The sequence below is a fragment of the Carcharhinus amblyrhynchos genome, chromosome 31 (genome assembly GCF_965287045.1).
Source record: "Carcharhinus amblyrhynchos chromosome 31, sCarAmb.v2.hapA, whole genome shotgun sequence".
Lineage (NCBI taxonomy): Eukaryota > Metazoa > Chordata > Chondrichthyes > Carcharhiniformes > Carcharhinidae > Carcharhinus > Carcharhinus amblyrhynchos.
This window is the reverse complement of record NC_137354.1, coordinates 2,839,567-2,867,367: the sequence shown is the minus strand read 5'-3', so window position 1 is coordinate 2,867,367 and position 27,801 is coordinate 2,839,567. Positions and strand designations below refer to the sequence as shown.

The 27,801-nt window shown below is 41.0% G+C and overlaps 1 protein-coding gene across 7 annotated transcripts in view; it reads right to left on the bottom strand.

Annotated features, from left to right (window-relative positions):
• usp54a (ubiquitin specific peptidase 54a) overlaps positions 1–27,801 on the bottom strand; it is a 146,084-nt gene that overhangs the window by 4,540 nt on the left and 113,743 nt on the right. For 3 of the 7 annotated variants that reach the window (XM_080215840.1, XM_080215842.1, XM_080215841.1), the window contains exons 11-21: positions 27,471–27,641; positions 24,178–24,333; positions 23,358–24,048; positions 22,528–22,661; positions 15,287–15,460; positions 12,204–12,323; positions 11,175–11,340; positions 8,993–10,524; positions 7,407–7,540; positions 1,737–1,880; positions 1,341–1,536 (exon numbers count right to left, since the gene is read on the bottom strand). In XM_080215840.1, the coding sequence (XP_080071966.1) occupies positions 1,341–1,536; positions 1,737–1,880; positions 7,407–7,540; positions 8,993–10,524; positions 11,175–11,340; positions 12,204–12,323; positions 15,287–15,460; positions 22,528–22,661; positions 23,358–24,048; positions 24,178–24,333; positions 27,471–27,641 (3,618 nt within the window). Of the gene's footprint in view, positions 1–1,340; positions 1,537–1,736; positions 1,881–7,406; positions 7,541–8,992; positions 10,525–11,174; positions 11,341–12,203; positions 12,324–15,286; positions 15,461–22,527; positions 22,662–23,357; positions 24,049–24,177; positions 24,334–27,470; positions 27,642–27,801 lie in introns of those variants that run through there. The other 4 variants (XM_080215844.1, XM_080215843.1, XM_080215845.1 and 1 more) reach the window with 4 other exon arrangements.

The window sequence follows — 27,801 nt, the reverse complement described above, 5'->3', positions numbered from 1 at the left end:
TTCCCCTCTCCCTGCCCGCACCCCCAAATCCATTCATCCCACACTGAGAAGAGAGACATTTCAACTTCTTCTGATGAATCTGTTAAGATCAGAAAACACAGCTATGGACCAAGTGTGCTGGAAAATTGGGATTAAAATAGATCAGTGTTTGATGGCCTGCGCAGGCACGATGAGCCAGGGGGCCGCTCACTGTGTTGTAAAACTCTATGACTCTGAAACATGAGGAGTAGAGCTCGAAGTTGTGTATGTTCCTTCACTCACATCCCCCTCAAAAATGAATCTTACTTTACTTTGAGATTTAGTTACTGGTTGCTGCTCTGTTATTGACAGGGGCGTGAGAGTCTCATGTGTGGCTGCCAACAGTCCTGACAACAGCAGAGTGAAAGATGTTAGTGGAGGAAAAAGAACTGCTGAAAGTACAGAGAGTCTGACAACAAAGTGATTCCAGCTAGAGGATTGGTGGGTAGGGGGTCAGGTGTGGGAGGTACAGAATAGGAAATGTGAATAGCATAGAATGACACGGTGAAATAGATGATGATCGAGAAGGTTGAAAGGATGGGATGGGAATGATTTAAGAGGGATAGAATGACATGGGATGGGAATTTAAAGTCCTGTTGCATAAAGATACTAATTTCACCAAGAATATTTACAATTGGCAAGTATATAGCATAGAAAACAGCAAATGCCAAGAATCTATCAGAAATAACAATGCATTAATGTTTTTCGAATTGCTGCCATTTGCTGAATCTGATTATAACTATAAAATCTTTGTGCTTCCATAGAATCTCTACGGTGCAGGAGACCACTTGATCCATTGAATCTGCACCGAGACTCCAAAAGACCACCTTATCGAGCCCACCTCCCTACCCTATCCCCATAACCCTGTGCATTTACCATGGCTAATCCACCAAACCTACACACTAAGGGGCAATTTTGCATTGCAAATCCACCTGACTGGCATATTTTTGGACTGTGGGAGCACCCGGAAGAAACCCACACAGACATGATGAGAACATGCAAACTCCACACAGATTGTAACTCAAGGGCAGAATTAAACCCAGGTCCCTGTGAGGCAGCAGTACTAACCACTGTGCCGCTTGGTGGAACCAATATTATTTTATTGGCAGTAAACATCAAGACATAGTCTATTATTGTAAAATACACTTGCAATGCAAAGTAAGTCTCCCAATAACTTCATTACCATGTTGATACTTTCATGTTGGAAGAGCAGCTCAGATGACAGTACAACATGGAAGGGAAACAGCCAGCCCTGCAATCTTATACACTACGGATAACCTTACGTACACAAAGGGAAACACAAGTAGAGAAGCCAAGATTACCTGATGCTCTGTTTGCCTCATCAGCCTTGCTTGGCCACAATGGATCAGACGAAAGGTGCTGTGATAGGTTGGGATGGTGCTGAGGGATAGAGGTAAACACATGAGGATCATGGGAGGGAATTTGGAATGTGGTCAAGGAAGAGGAACTGACCGATCTTTTCCAAGGCTCCACGTGTTTTCTCAGGGTTTTTGTTTCCTTGCAACATAAATGGACATGACTGTTATATCAAAGAATACTCTTAGTGACAGAAAGAAAATCTGCTTCAAATTTATTCCTCTAAACCTCTCTTACAATGTTAAGCAATTCACTAAGGGTTCATTAAGATGCTAACACCCAATTGCACAAAACATTTCATTGCATTTACAATTCTAATATTACTCAGGAAATTTACTTACAACATTGTGAGAAGCAGCCACAGGGTTATCTCTGTTAGCAAGAATCGTTCCACTCAGACTGCGAGCAATACGTCGGAAATTCTCTGCACTGTAATCATCATTTTCCTCATTATGGCTTGGAGCAAATTCATTGAATTGCACCTTCTAAGGTTAGAGGATAACAATAAATGAGACTGATTTAACACGCAAGTCCAGCTATGGAAGGCATACAGCAAAGTGAAAATGTACGTCCTTTCAAATACAGGAGCTCAGAATAAATTCAGCAAAGGCCAGAGACTGGTGATTTTGCCAGAAATTCATTTATTTATACTGGTCATAAATGAATATAGCAGTAAATTTAATATGCTAGTGCTTACAGTGAAAGGAAGCATCTAAGTAGTACATAACTGGAAAATAGCACAAAAGGGGTAATTTTGAACTGCATCTGGATCATGCATGAACTAATCTGACTGCTTTATGCAGTAACTACATGTTATTGACCTGTAATCACAATGCATTGCAATTTTATATTTTTGCATTTTGATTCTGCTTTGCTCTTGACTTTAAAAGAACCGGCATTGAATTTTTAAATGTTAATTTGTAGACCTTGATTTAAAACTACGTGTGATTGTGTTTTATTTAAGTCAACTAATTAATCAAAAGTAATCAGTAGGGACATAATTAACTTGTTTTCTCCCCCAAGTCTTTGTTTCACGTTGGTCAGGCCATGTTCCCAGCTTTTGTTCTGTCTATACTGCTTTTCCTTTCTGTGCTCGATCTGCCAAAATGAAAGTTGTTTACTATTGTTTGACAACAATCACTTCTTATTGCATTCGATGACCCTTGAACTACAAGCCAGGACAATGGATAATATTGTACATGGGTGGTCAATTATGATGTGGAATCAGAAGAGGGTGTTTGATTGAGGGGCAGCATAACCTGATTGATGTCATGTTGGAGATATCATCAAAGAGCTGTGTATTGCAAAGACTGGAAACCTCAGTGTCTGCGAGAAGAATTTGATAAAGATTCATGATTTCCAGACTCCTGTTTAAAGAAAGTCACAGAAGTTTCAGAATGGAAACAGGCCCTTCAGCCCAATTTGTCTATGCCACCTTTGTGTTTTAACCTCTAAGCTAGTTCCAATTGCTCACGTTTGGCCCATAACACTCCATACCCATCTTACCCATGTAATCATCTAAAAGCTTTTTAAAAGACAAAATTGTATCTACCCCTACTACTACTTCTACAGCTTGTTCCAGCCACTCACTACCCTGTGTGTGAAAACATGCCCCTCTGGATCCTTTTGTATCTCTCCCTTCACCTTAAACCTATGTCCTCAAGTTTTAAACTCCCTTAGCTTTAGGAAAAGGTCTGGATGGAAATCTTGTAAGATTGGGATACAACCAGAAATTGGATTTAAAAGGGGCACAGCACTTAGCATTGGGTCAGCAGCTGGAACAGAACAGTTAACCACCGAAGGTTACTGAGTAAGGGATGTTAAAGGAGTAACATCCAGGGGTCGGTGCTGGGGCCTCAGCTTTTTACCATTTATATAGATGATCTGGAGGAGGGAACCGAGTGTAGGGTGTCGAAATTTGCTGATGACACCAAGATTGGGGGAACGGCAAATTGTGCGGAGGGTGTGGAGAGTCTGCAGAAGGATCTAGATAGGCTGGGCGAATGGGCCAGGAAATGGCAAATGGAATTTAATGTTGGCAAGTGTGAGGTGGTCCACTTTGGTAGGAAGAATGGTAGGAAGGATTATTACTTACGTGGCGAAAAATTGCAGCAGGCGACGGTCCAGAGGGACCTCGGGGTCCTTGTGCATGAGTCGCAAAAACCCAGCTTGCAGGTGCAGCAGGTGGTCAGGAAGGCGAATGGGATGCTGGCCTTCATAGCGAGGGGGATTGAATATAAAAGTAGGGAGGTCTTGCTGCGGCTGCATAGGGCATTGGTGAGGCCGCAGCTGGAGTACTGTGTGCAGTTTTGGGCGCCGCACCTGCGCAAAGATATTTTGGCCTTGGAGGGAGTGCAGAGGAGGTCTACTAGGCTGATACCAGAGTTGAGGGGGTTGAGCTATGAGGAGAGGCTGAATAAACTAGGCTTGTACTCGTTAGAGTTTAGAAGAATGAGGGGAGATCTCATTGAGACGTATAAGATGATGAATGGGATGGATAGGATAGAGGTGGAGAGACTCTTCCCGCTCGAAAAAGACAGTAGGACTAGGGGGCACAGCCTCAAGATAAAGGGGGGCGGTTTAGAACGGAGTTGAGGAGGAACTTCTTCACTCAAAGGGTGGTGAATCTCTGGAATTCTCTGCCCGTTGAAGTGGTGGAGGCTATCTCGCTAAATATTTTTAAGACGCGGGTTGATGGGTTTTTGATAAGAGAGGGGATTAAGGGTTATGGGGAGAGGGCGGGAATGTGGAACTGAGCCACGACAGATTAGCCATGATCTTATTGAATGGCGGGGCAGGCTCGAAGGGCTAGATGGCCTACTCCTGCTCCTAGTTCTTATGTTCTTAACTGATCAGACAGAACATCCCCTATGCAATAGTTATTCGTTGACTTGGTGATGCATGAACAAGATGAATTATACCATTTTAAGGATCTGTCTCAAACAGACCATTTTGGGGTTGTTATACCATTTTGAGCAATTGTATTGAACAGACCAATTTGGGGTTACAATTTTTTCAATAATTAAGTTGTCTTTAAAATTATTGTTTTCACACATTATTTGCTATGGAGTCATTCGTTCCTGCATGGGGTACAGCTTCAAACTGAAGTGAGACTCCACAAAGGACTCTGACACCCAACAATGTCAATCTTAGTAGACCATAAGACATAGGGACAGAATTAGACCACTCAGTCCATCGAGTCTGTTCCACCATTCAATCATGGCTGATATTTTTCTCATCCCCATTCTCCTGCCTTTTTCCCATTACCACTGATCCCCTTATTAATCAAGGACCTATCTCTTGTCTTAAAGACACTCAGTGACCTGGCCTCCAAAGCCTTCTGCGGCAGAGTTCCACAGATTCACCACTCTTTAGAGCATAGAGCATTACAGCGCAGTACAGGCCCTTCGGCCCTCGGTGTTGCACTGACCAGTGGAACCAATCTAATGATCCTCTAACCTAAACTATTCCAATGTTATCCATATGCCTATCCACTGACCATTTGAATGCCCTTAAAGTTGGCGAGTCCACAACTGCTACAGGCAGGGCATTCCACGACCTTACTACCCTCTGAGTAAAGAACCTACCTCTGACATCCGTCCTAAAATTACCACCCCTTAATTTAAAGCTATGTCCCCTTGTGTTAGCCATCACCATCCGAGGTAAAAGGCTCTCACTGTCCACCCTGTCCAATCCTTTGATCATCTTGTATGCCTCAATTAGGTCACCTCGTAACCTTCTTCTCTCCAATGAAAATAACCTCAAGTCCCTCAGCCTTTCCTCATAAGACCTTCCCACCATACCAGGCAACGTCCTGGTAAACCTCCTCTGCACCCTTTCCAATGCCTCCACATCTTTCTTATAATGCGGCAACCAGAACTGTACGCAATACTCCAAGTGCAGCCGCACCAGAGTTTTTACAGTTGTGACATGACCTCACGGCTCCAAAATTCAATCCCTCGACCAATAAAAGCTAACACACCGAACGCCTTCATAACAACCTTATCAACCTGGGTGCCAACTTTCAGGGAACTATGCACATGTACCCCGAGATCTCTCTGCTCGTCAACACTACTAAGAGTCCTTCCATTAGCCCTATATTCTGTACTCCTGTTACTCTTACCAAAGTGAATCACCTCACACTTTTCCGTATTAAACTCCATCTGCCACCTCTTGGCCCAGCTCTGCAGCTTATCTATGTCCCTCTGCAAAATGTAACATCCATCCTCACTGTCTACAACTCCTCCAACTTTGGTGTCATCAGCAAATTTACTAATCCATCCTTCTACACCCTCATCTAGGTCATTTATAAAAATGACAAACAGCAGTGGCCCCAAAACAGATCCGTGAGGTACCCCACTTGTAACTAAACTCCAGGTTGAATATTTCCCATCAACCATCACCCTCTGTCTTCTATCAGCTAGCCAATTCCTGATCCAAACTGCTGAAATCACCCTCAATCCCACGCACCTGCATTTTCTGCAATAGCCTACCATGGGGAACCTTATCAAAAGCTTTGCTAAAATCCATATACATCACGTCAACTGCCTTACTCTTATCCACCTCTTTGGTCACCTTTTCAAAAAACTCGATAAGGTTTGTGAGGCACGACCTACCCTTCACAAAACTGTGTTGACTATCCCTAATCCATTTATTTCCCTCTAGATGATTATAAATCCTATCCCTTATAATTGTTTCCAAAACTTTGCCCACAACCTCACTGGTCTATAATTCCCAGGATGGTCTCTACTCCCCTTCTTAAACAAGGGGGCAACATTTGCTATCCTCCAGTCTTCCGGCACTATACCTGAAGCCAATGACGACATGAAGATCAAAGCCAAAGGCTCTGCAATCTCCTCCCTAGCCTCCCAGAGAATTCTAGGGTAAACCCCATCCGGCCCAGGGGACTTATCTATTTTCACACTCAAGAATTGCCAATACCTCCTCCTTATGTACCTCAATCCCGTCTAGTCTACTACCTATTTGGCTGAAGAAATTCCTCATCTGTTTCAAAGGATCGTCCCTTCAACCTGAGGTTGTGCCCTCTTGTTCTAGTTTTTCCAACTAGTGGAAACATTTCTTCCACGTCCAATCTATCTAGGCTTTGCAGTATCCTGTAAGTTTCAATAAGATCCTCCCTCATCCTTCTAAACTCCAACAAGTACAGACCCAGAGTCCTCAACCGTTCCTCATACGACAAGCTCTTCATTCCAGGGATCATTCTTGTGAACCTCCTCTGGGCCTTTTCCAAGCCAGCACATCCATCCTTAGATACGGGGCCAAAAGCTGCTCACAATACTCCAAATGGGGTCTGACCAGAGCCTTATATAGCCTCAGAAGTACATAATAGGATATAGTGCAAGTTATTAATCTTGATTCATCTACTGTCAATAGTTATCGCTGGTTTTTCACCAGCTTTTAGACAGATTCCACATACTAATGAAGTGCTACATTTCTGCAGGATGCTGATAAGGAGACAGGTCCATTAAAGCATTGGTTGCATTACCCAACTGAGCAAGACCTAACCTTAACTTTCCCAATGGTAAAGTAGTTCCAGCTGCTGCCATGTTGATGCAAAGTCACACTCCCACTGAAATAATGGAGTGACTCTTTGGTTAGGGAGAATATTGGTTCTGATCTATCAGCAACATTGCTGGAGCAGCTAAGAAGTACATTTCTACCAGAAGAAACTCAAAACGTTTATTTTGAAAAGAAACTTTTGTTTTCAAATGGTAGTAATGGACTATTTTGAATTAAACAAATTCCATAGAATTTGTCTTTTGCTTTAACTTCAACTTAGAAGTGTACCCTTTACCCTCAATTCACCATGGTGGTATTTCCAAACCCCAGACCACCCATACTGATTTTAAACTGTCAGTTCAATGTAAATTAGTATACGTAATGGGCAATATTTCCCTTCATTATGAATTAGGATAGAAAAAGAATTTCTATTCACAATTTGTAAAGAAAATGGACAAAAAGTATTTTTCCTTCTGAAAAGTCTTCAGTACCTTTGTACTGACTGGTACAAGTGCCCCATAGGATACTGCCGCATAAGCACTGCGCTCAAGCTCTGCGGTTGGAGTCTTCGACCGACCTCTTTCAGGCAAAGAGGAGTGTTTTCTTGTAACTGTAAATGCAGAAACTAGAGGAGGTACAAAAATCAGGGAGAGGTTAATACAAAATGAATAAATATTAATAGATATTGAATATTGAATAGATATTAATGAGGTTAGCTGTCTAGAAACAGCCTAGTTGTCAAAGGGTGGCATATTCTTCTTTATTACTGAATTCTCAAAAGGTTAATGAGATGCAAGAAGTTTATCAAGTCTCAGTAATTCTATGCAAACCTTGGTATACAGTCAGTATCCTGTGTTTTGATAAGGTTTTGGAAATTCCTGTGTTTCGTAGACCCTAATTGTACCTGGCCATCTTCGATCACAATGTTGCTTTGGTCATCCTCTTCTTCAGTACAGTCTAGAGGAAGCTGATTCAAAAGGTGCCTCTGGAACAGAATCTGGCCAGTCACACTTGTGAATGCAGCCCACAATAGTTGTCCAAGGCACAGGGAGGGATAGCCAAGTGGATCTGAAAGACACTGTAGGACTGTTTGTCCAGTCATAGACTGTTTTGCTACTGATAGGTAACTGTGCTCTTGCAGCCTCTCTTCTCCCTGGAGTGATCCTATCTGTAAATAGGTGACGTGGGGAGGAACGGAATACGCATGGATAATTTTGCTATACATTTCCTAACGCTTACAGGCAGAGCTCACTTCATCTGTTCCTACTCAGTTATGGTTTACAGGAGGAGCAATTGAGATAAACTACATTTCTACAACAGGAGTAGAAACTCTCACCATTAGTCAACCACTGAATGCCATTGAATCCATGATGGCAACTGCCCTTGATTTCAGGCAAGAAAAGGCGGCGGCCATGTTTTCATAAGTTGCACATATGTTTACATAATTTATGACTTTTCTTTTGGATATTTTGATACCAAGCTAAAGGCAAAATCCTTACTGCAGAGATGCAACAGGGCTGGCATGAATTATAGTTATGGATTTGGAAAGTGACAACATTTTTAGGAACCCAAGAGATTTGAAATGAGGTGATAGTGTCTTTTTTTTAAGATGATCAGAGCAGTTTTGAAAGGGAGGAGATTTGTTACATGAAGAGGGGGAACCCTTTACATGTAAACTAATGTAGGGCCAGGAAAGTGAATTTGGTCATCAAACTGTACAGAGAGACTGATAAATATATGGTAGCCTGCTTTCATTTGCATAATGCACAAAGGACTTGTAATTAATATGCTAAACAGCTCAAGGATGCCAAGTTATGATTTGATATAAGTAACTAAGGATGTCTTGGTGATGACACTTTAATTAATCATGGTAATTAACCTTTCTTGCACTATCAAGCTGATGCACTCCTCTCTACAAACTTTGCTAGTTGCAGCCAAATCTCATGGCTCAACCAAAATATTCAATAAATGAGCAATTTATTAATTATTAAACACCACAAAAGATGAATTCAAATCTTGATACACTTTTCAGAAGATTGGAGTGCTGCTGCTTGTTTACCACACTGAGTCCTCTTACCTGGTTTAGCGCTGCTATGTCTGGTGGTGTTTTCAGCCAACTGTCTCCCTGGTGAATATCTGGTATTCTCGGAAGCCTGCAAACTTGCTTGATACAGGCATTCCAGCTCGGAAAACTCCAGTTCCATATCCTGGTTTGTACCCGGAAATGGTTGCACTTGTTGTTTTCCATGAGTCTGCGTGTTATTTTCTTGACTGTGCAGATTACCACATTGGTGATGCTGTTCAGTGTTTTTGTAATCTGGTTGTGACATGTGATGTTCTCTATTGACACCAATCCATTTGTCTATAGGCACAGAAGCAGTACTAGTGGAAAGCTCATCTTGATGTCTCACTGGTTCAGAGGTGTTGCTGGAACTGGTTTCCCTGAAAAACGATTGAATGGCAATTTGGCATTGCTGTTCGTATTCCTTATCCGTCCAAGTGTCAGGTAGAAAACCTGATCCTCTGGAGTGAGTGTTTACAGCAGCTGCAGCATCAGTGTTTGCTCTATAAGCAGACACAGATGGATTAACAGGCACCTCAGCTTTACTGTCCAAAGGTCTATCTGAAACCCGAGGAGAATACAAGCTTTCAGAAGACCATTTTGCACTGGCCAACTGATCCATGCCATGGAAAGCCCCAACCTCGTGATGTAAAGTCAGAGGTAGCTGGGATACTTCTTGATTAAACGTCTTTGGCGGGGAATTTGAACATGCATTTCTAAAATTACCTTCATGATTTCTCTGGCCCAACTTGACATTTAGGCTTTGAAAGTGTGCAGTCATTGACTTTACATTAACCCTATCAACTGTCGGCTCGGACCTGGGTGCACAGGTACCATCAAATACTGCTGAATTGAAATCCAAGCTTAAATTACTTCTATCTGATTGATAAGTACAAGATTCAGGGGACCAGTTCAAGCTTGCAGAAGACAAAGTTGTACATGGAACAATTTTGGTATCAGTTGTGTTAAACTGTGTTGAATTGCAATAAACTGTATTGCAGGTTACAGAAGAATAAGAACTGCTGTTTGAATAGACATCTATTTCATCCTGTTGAGTTAACACCTGCATGTGGGGAGATGGTGATGGAAATGTGAGACTCATGTCTCTGAATTCAGCTGCAAGCAATGGCAAAGAACCATGTTTGTTCATTGTCAGTTTATGGTTGAGTGCTGAATGGTTCAATTCTTCCTTTTCTTCCACTGGTTCATCCATCATCTTCATCTGATGTTTGGGCATTGCACCAGTTACATATTTCTCCTCCACCTTCTCCCCAGTGAGAAAAGCTGGAACCCAACTGCAATTGCGGGGAGATGAAAGCTCGTTGGCATTTCTGGAGGTTTGGTTTTGTTTCGGTTCAGAAGCCAATGAAGCAGAAACTTTGCCATGCAACTCCGAATGAGGGTCATGTAACTTGGATGCATGTTGAGCAAGTTGGTGATGGGTGGCTGATAGGACTGGGGAAGATTTGGGCCTGTGATCTGGTTCACTAATGGGTTCCATTTCTCTCTCTGATGTTAACAGTACTTGGACCTGGCTAGCCTGCATACTGTAATAAAAAAAAGAGTTATTTATAAAGTTGAATATTAAAGAAAAATTCAAAGCCAGAGTCAAACACATACTGTGTGTTCCTATCAATAAATACAAGTTTTAATTGAATACTACATTTAAAATCTCACATCAGCACTTTATGATTTACTTCAGACAGAATAATTTTGAATTCTACGTACTCTCTCATTAAGGAAATATCATGGGGCAAAATGGGAAAACTAAGAGTCAAACTCAAAGTTAAGATTCATGAGAAAATAAGACCATGCACAACCTCTCTAAAATATGATCAGCATGCATACTAAATATCTCCTGCAAATGTTGTTTGCAAGGGGCTAGAAATTAAAATGAATCTCAGAGTTGCCAACATCACACCATCCTCTGTGCAAGTCACTCAAATTTATTGAAGCATAACTAATATTTGTTCCATTACAATTTTAACCCAAAAGAACATTTCATAGTAGTTTTTGCAAATTCCTTAATAAAAAATACTGTAATAAAGATGTAATTTGTATGGTTACTGAACATTGTGCCCAACACATCAAGTTCATTTTCTATAAAATAAGTCTTATTTTCAACACATTATTTGCAATATCATTGCATAAATGGCTTCTATCTGATATTTTGTCCCTTTTGATCCTAAGATACTACCTTTTGCATTCAGTCACAGGGTTCCCTGGTGGAGGGGAGTGGATGGATTGTTGCATGCGCTCCTGCAGACTTCGAACCTTCTTCATGCAAACATGGAGCTTCTTATCAGCAAGGGCTTTGCTGTGTGTGATGGCACTGCCTTCATGCATAGCAAGTCTTAGTTTAGCTAAAATGCAAAACAGCAGAAAAAAAAATGCACACGCAGACCCAAACAACATGCAGTTGTAAAACAGAAGTATGAGAAACTCACAAAATGTTCTGATGAAATGTTAAGCAGTGATTTCTAACAGCAATGTGATACAGCTTTAATTACAAAAAGGTGTTGTGCACACAGAAACTTATCTAATGTCACATCAAGTGCTTATTGAATCACATATCCTACAAAGAATATGCACAGCCACACAGTTAAGCAAATGTCAAAGTAAAGTGAATGGGTGGCATAATCATCACGCTGGCCCTCATTAACTTATAAGAGTGCTCAAAAACGTAAATAAAATTGAGCAAAAAGCAATCCACATTTATTCAGTTTACTGCACTGAGAATCTGCACACTCAAGCAAAATTGAGCATCATCAATTTTTATATTGCCTGTTAGGTGCATTACTGCAAATACAATTCAAGTAAACTGTAGTTTTTAATACATATTTGGCTAAAACCAAATGAGAAATTAAAATAAATCACAATTTTGAAAAGGTTTGGGCATTTTAGAATAGACATATAACTGAATTTTGAACTAAATTCAAATGATAAGAAGTTTAAAATGTTTCAAATTTGAAAGTCTAGATATTCATTGCATTAATTATATTTTTAAAATATATTCCATGAGAAAAAATTCTCTGAAATAATTTCAGGATCATTTTTGGTGATCAAAGGATTTCCTCATTGGAACAAGGCAAGCATGTAAAGAAGAAATGGACAACTGGTAAGTTTGCTTCAGTTTCCAGCCAAATAAAGAACAATGGGTGAAATGTTATAACTGGTTAGAAGAGCACTTAGTCTGCAAGCAGCAGAGGCAGTTAGGCTTACTTACACACAGCTTCATTGCAGAGATTGAGCGCTGCAGCCAAGTCATCCTTTTGTTCAAGGCGGAAAGACTGTTCTAACAGAGAGTCTACCTCCTGCAATGACCTTTCAAACTTGTCAGTCTTCCCTGCAGAAGCAACACCAAGTTTTTTTTACATGCATTTAGTTAAAGAATGTCAGCAGTGGCAGAAATTGATTACACAAGAACAAATTCAAATAAAAAAATTTGGATAACACATTGATATAAGTTTTGTGAAATCTGAGTGCTGTCATTCCAATTAAGAGTAACAAGCATTTATTGAGAGATGTTTTATTTGTAAAGATGTAGCATTTTCAGGCTATTGTTTTCAACTGGAGACAGAAATATAAAAATATCTTCCAATCTGCATATTTCTGTCACCAAACAGCAACTAAACTCAATCTTGTGGTATCACTATTTAAATGAAATTACTTTAATGACCTTAAAGGGAAAAGCAACTTAAACAACTGAAGATTAGCAGCGCATACACTGTTAGACAATTTAATGCTTCCTTCAATAAAATACTTACCGTAAGCAATGCCATGGGATCTGCTGGGCAGCAGAAGTGCTGGACTCCCCGTGTAATACAGAAACAGAATTGTAATTAAAGAGGAGATGAGGGGATCAAATTCTGATCATTTTGCTTAGTGAGAGCTAGCATCCTCAACCATATAGAAGGTTCCCCAGATCGTTCATTTGTGAATCTGAACAATCATTGGTGCTAGCTTGATGGGCCAAATACAATAAGAATGCGGCAGCCGCAATGTTCTAACACAAATACACCCTTAGATGCTACATAAAAACAGTTTTACCAAAAATCTAATGTAACTACTATGTTACTGAAGAGTTTTAGTTCCGAGAGCCATAGCCATGGCGTACCACGGTTTGAGTTTTATCACTTTTGAAAACCCAGAGGATGACCGGGATGCACCAGAGGTGAAGACTGGAAAATCCCTTGATCGGCAGCAGATTCTGGTGGACCATATCGAGAAAAGATTGGGAGTTGGAGGCTACAGACGTGGGTGAACAGGCGGCAGCTACGACTCTTCTGGGAGATAGCTACTACCAGGATTGGGGAGGCAACACCTATGAAGGAGATAGCTCCTACAACATGAGAGATTGATCCTTGGTCATGTTCTGAGAAACAAATTCCTCCCTGTCAGATACAGGCATTTTTGTTTTTTTTATTATTTAGGGGAGAGATGGAGATCTGTTAATTTACCAGCTTTCCCCTAATAGGGTCAATTGGTCCCTATTTTGCTCTTTAATCACTCTCAGCTCAGAGATTGCCCTTGGAGAAAGGGCAATCTCTTCCAGGAATTCAGTCCTGTGAAATATCAAAAATGTTCCTTAAAAGTCTGCTCTCTTTGCTTTCCTCCACAACATATTGGACAGGGAAGTGCATGTTCAAGTGATTTCACGCAGCTAAGGGGAGTAGCCAGCACCAACTGTCACTTTACAGCCCAATCACTTTCATTCCATACGACTGACATTTCTGGTAAAATAGTAGTATATAAAAACGGAATTCCCTGTACTACCAAAATCAAATTCCTTTTATTACATGGATTTAAACAAAATCAAACGTTTCGCAGATCACATTTTATAACTTGTCTAATATCCGCTGAAATCCGCAAACCGGGGGGGATTAAATTTGCAAGGCATTTGCACCAGCTGAGAGGTATGTGTGCACAAATTGGTGAAATTGCTGAAAGGATCCCGCACTGTATAGAGTAAAAAGTCTCACAACACCAGGTTAGAGTCCAACAGGTTTATTTGGTAGCAAAAGTCACAAGCTTTCAGAGTGCTGCTCCATCATCCTTTAAAATAATGGTTGGAATGCAAGTCTTTACAGGCAATCAAGTCTTAAAGGTACAGACAATGTGAGTGGAGAGAGGGTTAAGCACAGGTTAAAGAGAAGTGTATTGTCTCCACTACACTAACTGTCCTGTCTGGAGACAATACACATCTCTTTAACCTGTGCTTAACCCTCTCTCCATTCACGTAGTCTGTATCTTCAAGACTTGATTACCTGTAAAGACTCGCATTGTTTTGTAAATTGAGTTTGTGTCGTTATGTGCCCTGTTTGTGAACAGAACTCCCACTCACCTGATGAAGGAGCAGCACTCTGAAAACCTGTGGCTTATGCTGCCAAATAAACCTGTTGGATTTTAACCTGGTGTTGAAAGACTTCTGACTTTGCTTACCCCGATCCAATGCCAGCATCTCCACATCATGTATAGAGGCAGAGAGCACGAAAGGAGAAAGGACATGATGAAATTTTATGAAACACTGGATTGGTCTTAACTAGAAAATTGTGTGCAATTCTGGGCACCCACTTTAGGAATTACATAAAGCCTTCAAAGAGAGTGCAGAAAAGGCTGAATGGGTCCCAGAATGGCCGAGTAGAAGCGATGGGAGAAGATTTGATAGGGGAATCCAAAATCTTGAATAGAGATTGATTAAACAAAGAGAAGCTGTTCCCAATGATAAAAGGGTTGAAAACAGGAAAACAGAGCTTTAAGGTAATTGGCAAAAGAACCACAGTGATACGAGGAAAGCATTATAATGCAGGATTTGGAATGCACTGCCTGAGGGTGTGTTGGAGGCCAACTCAATTGTAGCATTCAAAAGGAATTGGATAAGAACCTGAAAAGATACGGAGGACTATGGGGAAAGGGTGGCAGAGCAGAACTAGCTGAGCTGCTCTTGCAGGCCTGGACCTCTTACTGTGCATTATCCATTCTATGATTTTATAAACACAAGAATACTCAGCAATATAACAAGAAGCTTGCATAATGATGCTGCCAACAAATGGCAGGAACACAACATTCTCCACATAAATGACACATTTTAAAATGAAACAGGCAAACTCCAAAGATCATGGGGTCCAACAGCTAGATCAGAATCACTCCAACAGAGGAGTGGAAGCACACGAGCAGTATAAAATTGAAAGCAATGATGGTCTCTACCATTTATTAGAACCCCAGCAATAAGTTACAATGCCTTTAATTAGTTGCCCTTAATGTAGACCTGAGGTAAATGTTGGGAGCAGGCAGTGGGCAAACACTCACCCTGATTCTGTAGCTCATCCAGGTCCATGAATTTACTTGGTCGGGGGTTGAAAACCATAGTTGCTTCCTTTTCCCGCAGTTTCTTTCGCCTCAGTTCCTCCTCTTTGGTTCTTCTTTTAATCTCCTCTTCCAGCTCATCCAGCTCACTTCGCATGGGTTGACTGTAGTTTTCATCTTTATGAAGCAGATTTAACAATTGGCCAATAACATGAGACACATTTGTTTTTGTACACATATTCTGTTCAAATTTACCTTTCAGTAACTGTATCCAGTTACTGGGGGAAAAAACATGGATTTAATTTAGTTTCACTAATTTCTGCATGTTGCAGCTCAATGGTTTTCCCATCGTAAACACAAAATCAGAATGAGGATTTTGAGAAGCTCGACCAATTCGAGAACATTCCAACAAAATTAAAGGAGATTTTAGTTGTTTCAATTAACAGGTGAAAGGCCTTTCAAAAATTGGCCTTTCAAATCCTTTGTTTAGTCTGTAGGCAACAGCATATCACTGATTTGACCCATCTTTCAGTGTGCTGTTAATTTTGGATGTAGAGGGGGAGGCAGGGAGTTATTTCCCCATTATTTATACTGACCATTTGTCAGGGGTAGCTGCTGAATTGCTCTTCCAGGAAAGCTATCAACCAGTAGACTGCATGGGCCAATTATTCCACCATTCAGGGACATGGAAGCTTCCCAAAGTATCGGCACAGTGTAAAACAGAACCTCAACACCAGTGAGCTCATCCCAGCAAATCTGGTATTATAGTTCTATTTTTAGTGAGTACTGTGCAATATTTTCAAAGCATAATTTAACCCAATTTCGGCCAAATCAGAATCTTCATCTATCGACAGAATTAAAAATCGTGTTGAAGTTTTGTGCAAATTTCTTCACTCAAAGGCTAAGAAACAAAAATGGAAAGAAGCATAGTTTTCTGACTCCCTGCCACGTTCTAGCATCAAGAATGGGATTTACCAGCAGCATTTGCCCCAAGGCTGGAAATTCCTGTCCAAGGTCAATGGAGCTTTGCATTGGTCTATCCCTACCCATTACCATGGGATGGAAAAATGCAGCCCCAAGTTTGGCTCTCATTTGATGAAAGCTATCTCCCAGGTTGTAGGATCTTAGTATAAATTATCAAATGGCGAATGCCCACATTCTCCACTCTGATTTTGGGCGGCACGGTGGCACTGTAGTTAGCACTGCTGTCTCAGTGCCAGGGTCCCAGGTTAAATTCCAGCCTTGGATCACTGTCTGTGTGTGGAGTTTGCATGTTCCCTCCGTGTCATAGAGTCATAGAGGGTGTCTGCGTGGGTTTCCTCTCACAGTCAAAGATGAGCGGGTTAGGTTGAATGGCCATGCTAAATTGACACTTACTGTAAGGAGGATCAGCAGTATAAATAAGAGGGGTTATGGGAATTGGGCCTGGGTGGGATTGTGGTCGGTGCAGACTTGATGGACCAAGTGGCCTCCTTCTGCACTGTAGGGGTTCTATGAAATTATGATCAAAGGAAACTAGAACAGCCGCCTTCTGGGTTACACAGCAGGATGCTTTCAGCTGCTCAGGATACTCGGCAATAGCTTGGGTATTTGATCAAAAAACATGAGAATTAGGAGGAGTAAACCATGTGGCCCAGTGAGTCTGTTCTCCTATTCATTACAATCATGGCTAATCTTTAGCTTCATCTCCACACTATCACCTGCTGCCCAAATGCCTTGATTCCCTGAGACACCAAAAGTCTGTGCATCCCAGCCTGTTATATTCAATGCTGAAGCATCCGCAGCCCTCTCGAGTATAGAATTACAAAGATACATAACCCTTTGATTAAGCAAAGAAACCTTTCCTCAACTCGGACCAAAATCAGCATTCCCTTAACAGGAGCAAAATCTCAGACTGGTATTTAGTGAGGTTAGTTTGTAAAGCTGTGCAGCAGCATCCTAACAACTCAGCTTTACTTTATTAAAATGAAAACCTGGGCAAGTCTGAGAAAATTATCAGGTTTATAATGGAAGCATTGTTAATGATCAGAGTTGATTACGTCGTTAAAGGTACATATTGTTTGACTAAGGACAGGGGGTATACAGAGTCAGGTGGGACACTGGGTTAACAGCTAGGAGGCAGAGATCAGTAATTTGCATTCTGTGAATAAACCTTCACTTGGCTTGGGTCCATGTAACAAATATCTAACAGGGATGAGCCAATGATTATGGTTGAGAAAAACAAATTTTGCACATCATATCCATTTAGTCTCGGTGTGATTTGTGTGCCAATGTGTAATATTTATGATTATTTAGTTCCACTGCAGACCACACCAGACACTGGCTTGAATTTTCCTCCTGTTGACAGCTTCACAAAAGGACATTCCCACAAGCCATCAACATGAAACCACCTCTAATCTGCTGTAATAAAAACAGGAAATGCTGGAAAATGCCAGCAGGTCTGACAGCACGCGAAGAAGGAACAGAGCTAATGTTTTGTCATCCAGACTGGAAACGTTGGATGGCAAAACATTAACTCAGTATCCTTTCCATAGGAGCTGTCAGACCTGCCTGGATTTTCCAAAGTTTTCTGTTTTTGTTTCAGATTCTAGCATTTGCAGTAACTTGCTTTCATCTAATCTGCTGTAATTTCCTCCCAATGTTCTTGCTAGCTATTAAGGGAACGTAAAAACAGGATTGGGAGAAAGTTACCAAAACTCAGCACAAAAAAGTTCATTTCTTCGGAAGTTCAGTGCCACCAAGAAGTCTGGAAATATTAAGTGAGAGTTATTTGGAGGATCAGTCCAGATGTCTGAAGAGCAGGAACCCATCAGCATATTTGAGTGACCCACACCTCCTCCTGAGATTTGTACTTCTCTATGTAACCCAACCATGACAGGCGCTACAGCATAAATGTACAAGTGTATCATTCTCATATCCAACATTGAGCTAACGTTTTTGATGTTTCTGTTATGACAAGTTACATGGTTTGTCCATCAACCACATCCTCTATCACTCTGGTAGAAGGAACTATACTGGACAGCTTGCAACATACTAGTCACAGATGTTCCAAAGTCCAAGATCAAATACTAGGCTTATACAGCACTCACTGCTGTTGGAATGAACCAGTAAAAACTTTGTATTGGATGTTAAGTGACCAATGGGAACAAGCTGTAAAGGCCAGCTGACCCAATAAACCATGGAACCAATTAGAGTGATATAATCATCAGCTGACCAGCTGATTTACTATAAAAAAGGAACTATGTAGAATTGTGGGGAGCTAGGAGTGGCCCAGAGTCAGGCCCTAAGTTTGGAGTAATGATGATTCGTTATCAAATCCTTCCTTTGATTTATAAATTGGAGTAAGTTTTGTTGTTGTTTAATTAATTGTATTTTGAAGAGTTCCTTCTGATGAAACAATTGCTTCACATAGGTCTTGTGCGAGTGACTTTCATTAAGATGTGAGTGCTGCTTTTTCTATGATGCAATAAGAAGTCTCACAACACCAGGTTAAAGACCAACAGGTTTATTTGGTAGCAAAAGCCACGAGCTTTTGGAGCGCTGCTCCTTTGTCAGGGAAGTGCGAGTTCTGTCCACAAACAGGACATATAAAGACACAAACTCAATTTACAAAATAATGGTTGGAATGTGAGTCTTTATAGGTAATCAAATCTTAAAGGTACAGGCAACATGAGTGGAGAGAAGGTTAAGCACAGGTTAAAGAGATGTGTATCGTCTCCAGCCGGGATAGTTAGTGACATGAACCCAAGATCCCAGTTGAGGCTGTCCTCATGTGTGCAGAACTTGGCTATCAGTCTCTGCTCAGCAACTTTGCACTATCATAAGGCCACCTTGGAGAACACTTACCCAAAGGTCAGAGGCCAAATGCCCGTGACCGCTGAAGCGTGCACCTACAGGAAGAGAACACTCTTGCCTGGTGATTGTCAAGCAGTGTTCATTCATCTGTTGTTGTAGCATCTGCATGATCTCACCAATGTACCATGCCTCGGGACATCCTTTCCTGCAGCATATCAGGTAGATGTTGGCCGAGTTGCAAGGGTACGTGCTGTGTACCTGGTGGATGGTGTTCTCACCTGAGATGATAGCATTTGTGTTGCAGAGGTTGTGTGGTCTCGTGGTCACCGTTCTCCTGAAGGCTGGGTACTTTGCTGCGGACAGTGGTCTGAGCACCATCCACCAGGTACACAGTATATACTGTTGCATCTCAGCCAATGTTGTCTACCTGATACGCTGCAGGAAAGGATGTCCCGAGGCATGGTAGACTGGGGAGACCATGCAGACACTACAACAATGGATGAATGAACACCAGGCAAGCGTTCTCTTCCTGTCAGGGAACACTTCAGCGATCACTGGCATTCACCTCTAATCTTTAGGTAAGCGTTCTCCAAGGCAGCCTTCACGGCACACGACAGCACAGAGTTGCTGAGCAGAGACTGATAGCCAAGTTCCGCACACAAGGACTGCTTCAACCGGGATCTTGGGTTCATGTCACACTATCCGTAACCCCCACGACTTGCCTGGGCTTGCAAAATCTCACTAACTGTCACAGCTGGAAACAATATATATCTCTTTAACCTGTGCTTAACCCTCTTTCCATTCACATTGCCTGTATCTGTAAAGACTTGATTACCTGTAAAGACTCACATTCCAACCATTATATTGTAAATTGAGTTTGTGTTTTCATATGCCCTGTTTGTGAACTCCCACTTACCTGACGAAGCAGCAGCGCTCCGAAAGCTAGTGGTGTTTATTACCAAATAAACCTGTTGGACTCTAACCTGGTGTTGTGAGACTTCTTACGGTGTTTAACCCAGTCCAACACCGGCATCTCCACATCATTTTCTATGATGCTCAGTGGAATAAGCGTGGGCTGAATGAGGAATAGGCACATGCTGTAGTAATTCTCCACCAGTAGGTGGTGCACGTGCCTTTGCTATGAACTATTCCAGCGTTTTTGTGGCTGCAGCTAAATGAAGGCAAAAACTCAACTAAAGACAAATTCAACACCAACTAACACCATCTGGGAGACTGGGAAACAGTGTGTGACTTAGCAAAACATTCACACCATCAGATACTTGTGCAATGGGGATAGCTGTGATGTATCAGGAGGATTAACAGTTACAGATGTAGCTAGAGCTCACCTTGCTTACAGTAGAAATTGTTTTAAAAAGTACATATGTTTCAAATAATAAAACTGGAACCAGAATTATTATAGTCAAGTCTTAATTCCTGGGGAATAAATGCCTAATTCAAGCAACACTGTTAGGGAGCTACACTCCAGATGATACAAGGAGACATGTGGAGGATTTAATGATTCTATGAAAATGCTCAGCCCTGGCATTATCTCATCTTCACGTCACTCATGGATGGTTTGTTTCATTCTCACCTCCAGCTGCATCAGCTGACCGTGTTACTGTACAAGCAACTGTCCAGCCTTCAACATGTCTCAGTCAAAGCTGAGAATTTGTGGTCTGCGCTTTGTGGTTTTAAAAATAAACATAATGAACTAGAAGACAAACAATGGAATTCTTCCAAACCATTTTGTGCGAGGGGGCACGGGATTAAAAAAAAAAATCAGGTGTGGCTGCTCTGCCACATGAATAATTTTAACAGCTTAAAGTGTACAAGCCTTAGAGACTTTATTACTGACTGTCATAGTCAGCACAAGATGCTTACTTACTCAATCCATGGGTGTGTCCTTGGCAGTTATTGTTATAAGCATGACGCATAGATTTAGCAATGACCTGTTAAGGTCGTTACCAAAAAAACTCAAAATCACTAACTGCTGCAAGTATCAGACTAAATCACAGTAAGTCTCAAGAACAGTGGCACACTGGTTAGCACTGCTGCCTCAGCGCCAGGGACCCAGTTTCAGTTCCTGGCTTGGGTCACTGTCTGTGTAGAGTTTGCACATTCTCCCCGTGTCTGCTTGGGGTTCCTTTAGATGCTCCAGTTTCCTCCCACAGTCCAAAGATGTGCAGGTTAGGAGAATTGGCCATGCTAAAATTGTTCCCTAATGTTAAGTAAAAAGGAGGGCCAGTGGTGACAAGGCAGTTGCTCCTTCAGCACAGCAATCAGAGTTTAAATCCAATTACTGATGAACTAGGTAGCCCATAGAATCCCTGCAGTGCAGAAGGAACCAGGATTGTGCACAGCAAGGTGACTTCTTACAAGCTGTGCCCAGCATACCTTCAAATTCTATTACTCTCATTCTATGCTTCTCAAACTTCATTCTGTTTTAAACTTTCTAACAGTGCTCATCTTTCTCTACACCCGAGCTATGACTGTAACACTACATTCTGCACTCTCATTTCCTTCTCAATTAACAGTATGCTTTGTTTGTATAGTGCACAAGAAACAATACTTTTCACTGTCTACTAATACACATAACAATAATAAATCAAAACAAATCCGGCACATTGAGTCCTTGAAAGTCAGCTTTTAGGGGTGATCGTGATACAATACCTCCGGCATTGGCCAACCCATACAAGTCAATCCATTATTACAACAGGCTTTGCATAGTCTTAGAATATAACTCAAGTTGACATCAATTTGAAAGGAAAATTGCACTTGTTAAAAAATGATAAAAATAATCCAAGTGACTAATTGTTGGAACGGATGAAAGGAATTTCATGACTGGCATGTTTTCTCCTGGATCACAGAATCCTTTAGTGCAGAAGGAGGCCATTCGGCCCATCATGTCTGTACTGACCCCAATCCCACCCAGACCCTATCCTTATAACCCATGCATTTACCCTAGCTAATCCCCCTGACTCTAGGGGACAATTTTAGCATGGCCAATCCACCTAACCTGCACATCTTTGGATTGTGGGAGGAAACTGGAGCACCCGGAGCAAACCCATGGAGATATGGGGAGAATGTGCAAACTCCACAGTGACCCAAGGCCAGGTATCGAACTGGGTCCCTAGCGCTGTGAGGCAGTAGTGCTAACCTCTATGCCACCCAGTTACTGCTCCTCAGTTGGGATGAATAAATCAGTCCACACCCGCACTCAGGGAATGTATTCTGTTTTTTTTAAACTTTGTAAATAAATTGCATGCATTTTCAAACCATGATGACATTTTTTAATCAAATATTTTGCTGAAAGACTTCAGGGAGGGAAAGAGGGAAACGCTACAAATGATTTTGTTACGACATCACATGCAAGTGAGACACAGCACTCTGTCAGCACAATTTACCTTCATCAGAAAGAAGCAGCATTAGGATATAAAAAGTTTTCTTACTGAAAGTCTGCTGCAAAGTCACCCAGCTCTTAGAGGCTGTGGACGATTCCTGTTGTAAGGCACTGCTGCTCTTGGACTTGGGAACAGTTTTCCAGGAAGGACCGGAACTGATGGGTTTCTTGGCATTTGTTTCCCTTCAAAGAGAGCAGCATATACAGAGCACCTTAGAGAAACTGACATTTACTGTAAGGCATAAAAGTGCCCACTTAGATAGACGGATTATAGCAATTACCACAGGTATAATGGAAAATGAAATAAATGGAGGCTACCAGCAGCCAGCAGTGCAGCCTTGCAATACGGAATGGAATGCAAACTTAAAGACAAGGCTGTATTTTTATGATAAACCATGTTGCGTCCTATCATTTATTTAGTTGCAATCTAGTTGTTGCAGAGCGATGCTTATAATTTATGGTATCAAATGTATTAAATGGTTTGTACTATGTACATTCACACACATGCAAGCCCTGTTAAAATTAATGGTTTTGCCAATATATTTATTTACTGACAGAAAGTGAAAATTAAATTATACTTCAATCATAACTGCCAGTTAAAGAAACAAAGTCTATTAGTACAATAAAAATCCCACAGTGCTTTTGCCAATCTTTCTGCTACTACTGGATATACAACCCATAATAAATGTATCAGACATTAAGCTGCACACACGATCAAGCTTGAATCTTATTTGCACTTAGAAATATTGATATTGGAAAAAACATAGGCACTAAAATTTTTGAAAATGACTAGAAGCTTTCTACAAGGGGAAGTTCTTCAACATTTGTAAATGAAACTTATGACCAAGAAGTGCTAAGTATTCAAACGCCTGATTTTACCTGAAAGGATTTGTATTAGAGTTGTGCACTGCTGCTGGAATCCCATCAGTAACTGAAGCATCCAAACTCACTGGACTGTTGCTGTTGCGCTCACTGCTTTCATAACCAGATTCCATTCTCTGAATAAAACATTCATTTTCTCCTAAACTATGGGTCCCAGTTTGTTGCATACCTTTACCAAGATTACCAGTCTTCTCATATCTGTCATTACTTAAGTGTACGCTTTTCACTTCATTCTTTGTATTGTCCAGTGTCAAAGAGGCTCCTCCAACTCCTACTGAACTTTCGGTCTTATTGTGGTTACAATCTTTAGTGTCATCTTCGAACGTTGCATTCATCTGTGTGTAACATGCAACCTTCCTTTTCTCCTTTGTGAAAATACTATCAATATTGAGGACCTCCCGTTTGGGTTTCCACAAGTAAGTCTTTGACCTGTTCGATAAGCTCGATTTGGATTCGCTGCTCGTGCTTTCCATTTCCCAGTCTCGCGACTGTCCGCCTGACATTCGGAAGCAGTCATTTTCAACAGGCTCAATCGCCTTTGCTGGAAATAATTTGCTGTTACTCTGGTCTTGGTTATGCGACGGTCGATTATGAATAATATTGCTCATGGTTTCTCTGAAGTCCTTTAATCTACTAGTAGAAGGTTTTGGTCCAGCTCTCGGGGCTTGCTTTTCTTTCAGTGTTTCACCTACAATTTCAGACACGAAAGACACAAAAGGCTAAAGCATGTACAAGAGCAACACCCCACTATTCACAGGCACACACCGCCCTACACTTGCAATCACTATAATGTTTCTAAATAGATTCCTTTCCTCACCTTCACTGTGATAACCACAGGATGGAACTTCATCTGATTTCTCTGGTTTCCCCCGATTATCAGGGTGCCTAGGCCGGCTGGAACTCCGTCTTCTATCCACAGAAATCCCTTTTTTGAAAGGAGGTCGGTGATTAGATTCACTGTCTGTATGATGTCCTGAGACAAAATATCAATTTCTCAAGATAAAAAGAATAATTTATAAAGAAGATGGCAGGGACAACTTCACAGATCCCCTGCCTCCAACTTATTGACTAATAGACAACTGTTAATAATGTTGGTGAAAATATTACCTGATGCACAATAGCAACATTTCAGCATCAAACCACACTGTGTCTTTGAATGTAATTACACTGCAGTTACTGATCACACATCTCAAATGCATTGAGGTTCCCTCACTACCGAGAAATTTAGTTTTGAAAGCATGAGAGCCTACACAAATATATATAGTTTCAAAAGCTCTACTGGAAATTGCAAAAAAAAATTTCTAATTTCAATTGCCTATCTTTATTATCCATTCCAAGCTTCCCATGTCATATGAAGACATAGATTTTCTGTTCCTTCACTGTCACTGGGTGAAAAGCCTGGAACTTTCTCCTAATTCAAGAAGGTACCTCACAACCACCTAGTCTAGGCAATTAAGGATGGGCAATAAATGGTGGCCTAGCCAACGATGCCCACATCCCATAAATTAATAGGAGCAGGAGTAGGCCATTCAGCCACTGGAGCTCATTCCACCATTTAATAAGATTGTGGTCTTAACTTTCCTGTTCATCACCCACATCTCTCTGATGCCTTTGTCAGTCAAGAGTTGATCTAACTCAGCCTTATGGTCCAGCCTGGATTGCTCTTGGGGGAAGAGAATTCCACAGTTCAATGACCCTGCGAGGGAAAAAAAATTCTCCGCATCCCTGTCTTAAATGAGAGAATCCTTACTGTTAAACTGGGTCCCATAGTTCTAACCTCTCATACAAGGAAATATCCTTGCAGCACCTCAGGATCTTATTGATTTAATAAGATCACCTCATTCTTTAAACTCCAATGGATGCAGGCCTAACCTGACCAACCAACCTTCTTAAGGCAACCACTTCATTCCAGTTTTCAGCTAAATGAACCTTCTTTGCACTGCTTTTAATGCAGTTTTATCTCTTCTTAAATATGGATATCAAAACTGTACAATACTCGAATGTCCTGTACACTGTACATAACTTCACTATTTTTATATTCCATTCCCCTTGCAATAAACAAAAACATTCCATTGCCTTCTTAATTTCTTGCTGTACAGCAGAATAAGTTTTTGTGATTCATGTACCAGGACACCCCGATCCCTCTGTATCTCAGAGTTCTGCAACACTATCAATCTAAATAATATGATACTTTTCCTGTCACGAGGACAAGTTCACACTTTCCTAAATTATATTAATCTGACAAATTTTTGCCCAATTAACCTATCTCAGTCCCTTGCAGAATTTTTATGCCCTCTTCATATCTTAGTCTCCTACCTATCATACTGCATTTAATTGCTTTTACATGTGCAATTTTGTCCTTGAAAAAAATCACCCTTAAAAAATTCTACACGTTCCTTTTTTAAAAGGGACAGTCAGCCACTTGCTCAACAGTCAACGAAATCCATCATCTTGGTCAAAAATGTTCAACCCAAGCTACTAACAAATCCACACAATCTCCAAATCTGTGCCAATGTCCACTGTAAGTCCTGCCCGAGTCTCTGCAATCAGGTTCCCACCTACTACAGCAGCAAAAAACTACCAATTAATGTCGTCATCAATAGGCATTAGGCTGCCTTACTCTGACTATAGTCTTTCTGCTAACATTCCACAGCACATTCCTCTTCTAAAGCTTCTACTTGGTTGTCCAGCTCATTGGAGGTGTCCTCATCCGATTCTATGCTTAGATAAGAGTAGCCAAGGTACATCCAACAACAGTTTCTCTTTCTCATTCTGTGTCCTCCCTTCCCAAAGTCCCAATGATCATTTCCTCCTTTTCTTCAGCAATATACTGCTCATTAGTGACACCAACACCAGATATAGGTTCAGCTTTCACATGTGCTGATGACATCATTTCTACTTTTCCGTTGCTCTAAACTCCTCCAGGGTCTTTGTCCATAAACTAGATCAGTCATGATTTCCTTCAGTTTTTGTTGAGACTGGTCTTACTGGCACCTTCAGCATTTACTACAAATTCTACACCTATGCCACTGTTTCTGCCTGCCTCTGCAGTTGAACAAGATTTTTATAATCTTGTTGTCCTCCTCAACACCAAGCAAAGCCTCAGGCCCAATATCATCATTACAAAGGCCAGCTTCTTCAACCTCCCGAATTCCTTCTGCAACCCTCTTCCGAACGAATACTTCTTCGGCTTGGCATTCTTTTCTTTCTATTATACCTTTGAATGAATTCAACATTTTTTAGGTTGCATGATTGTATAATTGCAAGAGCTGTCTTGAGAGTTACACACCCTTGATTTATTAACCACAGAGAGCTTAGGCAAGAGTTGGTACAGATGTACTGCTAAACTTCAGCCTAAAGCCATGCGAGTTACTAATACAAAGGATCGATAATTTTTTGATTGCCTGTGCAATGATGATCACCTCATCAATGGGGGATTGAGTTTACTGGATTCCTGCGGCCTCATTAGAAAACTCCCCACTTCCCAATGATTAGTTTACCATTCCCAGTCCCTCCGGCTTGTCAAGCTGGCTGATCAATCAATAATGTCCATAACACAGCAAGCAGTGACCCATTTAAACAGCATCAAAACGTGCAAGTGATTGCAGAATAACTAACAGATATGGTAACCACTTGTTAAAGTGACCAGGTTACTGATACTCAAGAAGTTTCCCCGGACTTTATGGAGATTATTTTGGGTGATTAAAATACTTCAATTTCAGTTTGACAGTTAATATACTGGATGAAGTGACATGCCTATTCCATACTACAATGCATTAAAAGTATTAGCTAATTTCTCTGAACCCATAAGTATTTTTTAAAGAAAGGAAAATGCAAGATTTAACAGGTTATGTACTCAAATATGACTGACATTTTCAAATGTTCTTGAAAAAAAAAACACCTCTGCTTAAAGACTTGGGTGGAACATTTAGGAGAATTGAATCAATTTCTTTTTCAGTTTTTAATTACATTTCAATTTATGGTAAAAATTTCCTTTTCTAAATTTACAATCCTTTATTATCTTAATTTAATCCATTTTGCCAGGATCTGCACTGCCAGGGATTGATTTTCCATTCTTAAGGCGACGCATCAGTTTTCAATTTATAGTACCTGTGTCCCTGCTGCTCTGAGAGGCTGTATCATTCTCCATGTTATAAATCACTGTACCCTGCGAGTCAGAGGAGAAATGGCTGACCGTAGACTCATGATGACTGTGTTTGTAATGGTAGCTCTCATTAGAAGAATCTGTCCTGCTGTCGCTTGATATAGACGGTTCTCTTCCTGCCAAAAGACAAGCCATAAAAACATCAGCCAGTAAGACTATCCAGAGCATGTCACAAATTCCAGATATACCTGTCATTTCAATTGGCTTTGCTGCAGACCAGTTGTGGCAAACACTTTCAAGGGAGTGAAAGCCAGCAGAGGAGACAGAAACCTTATC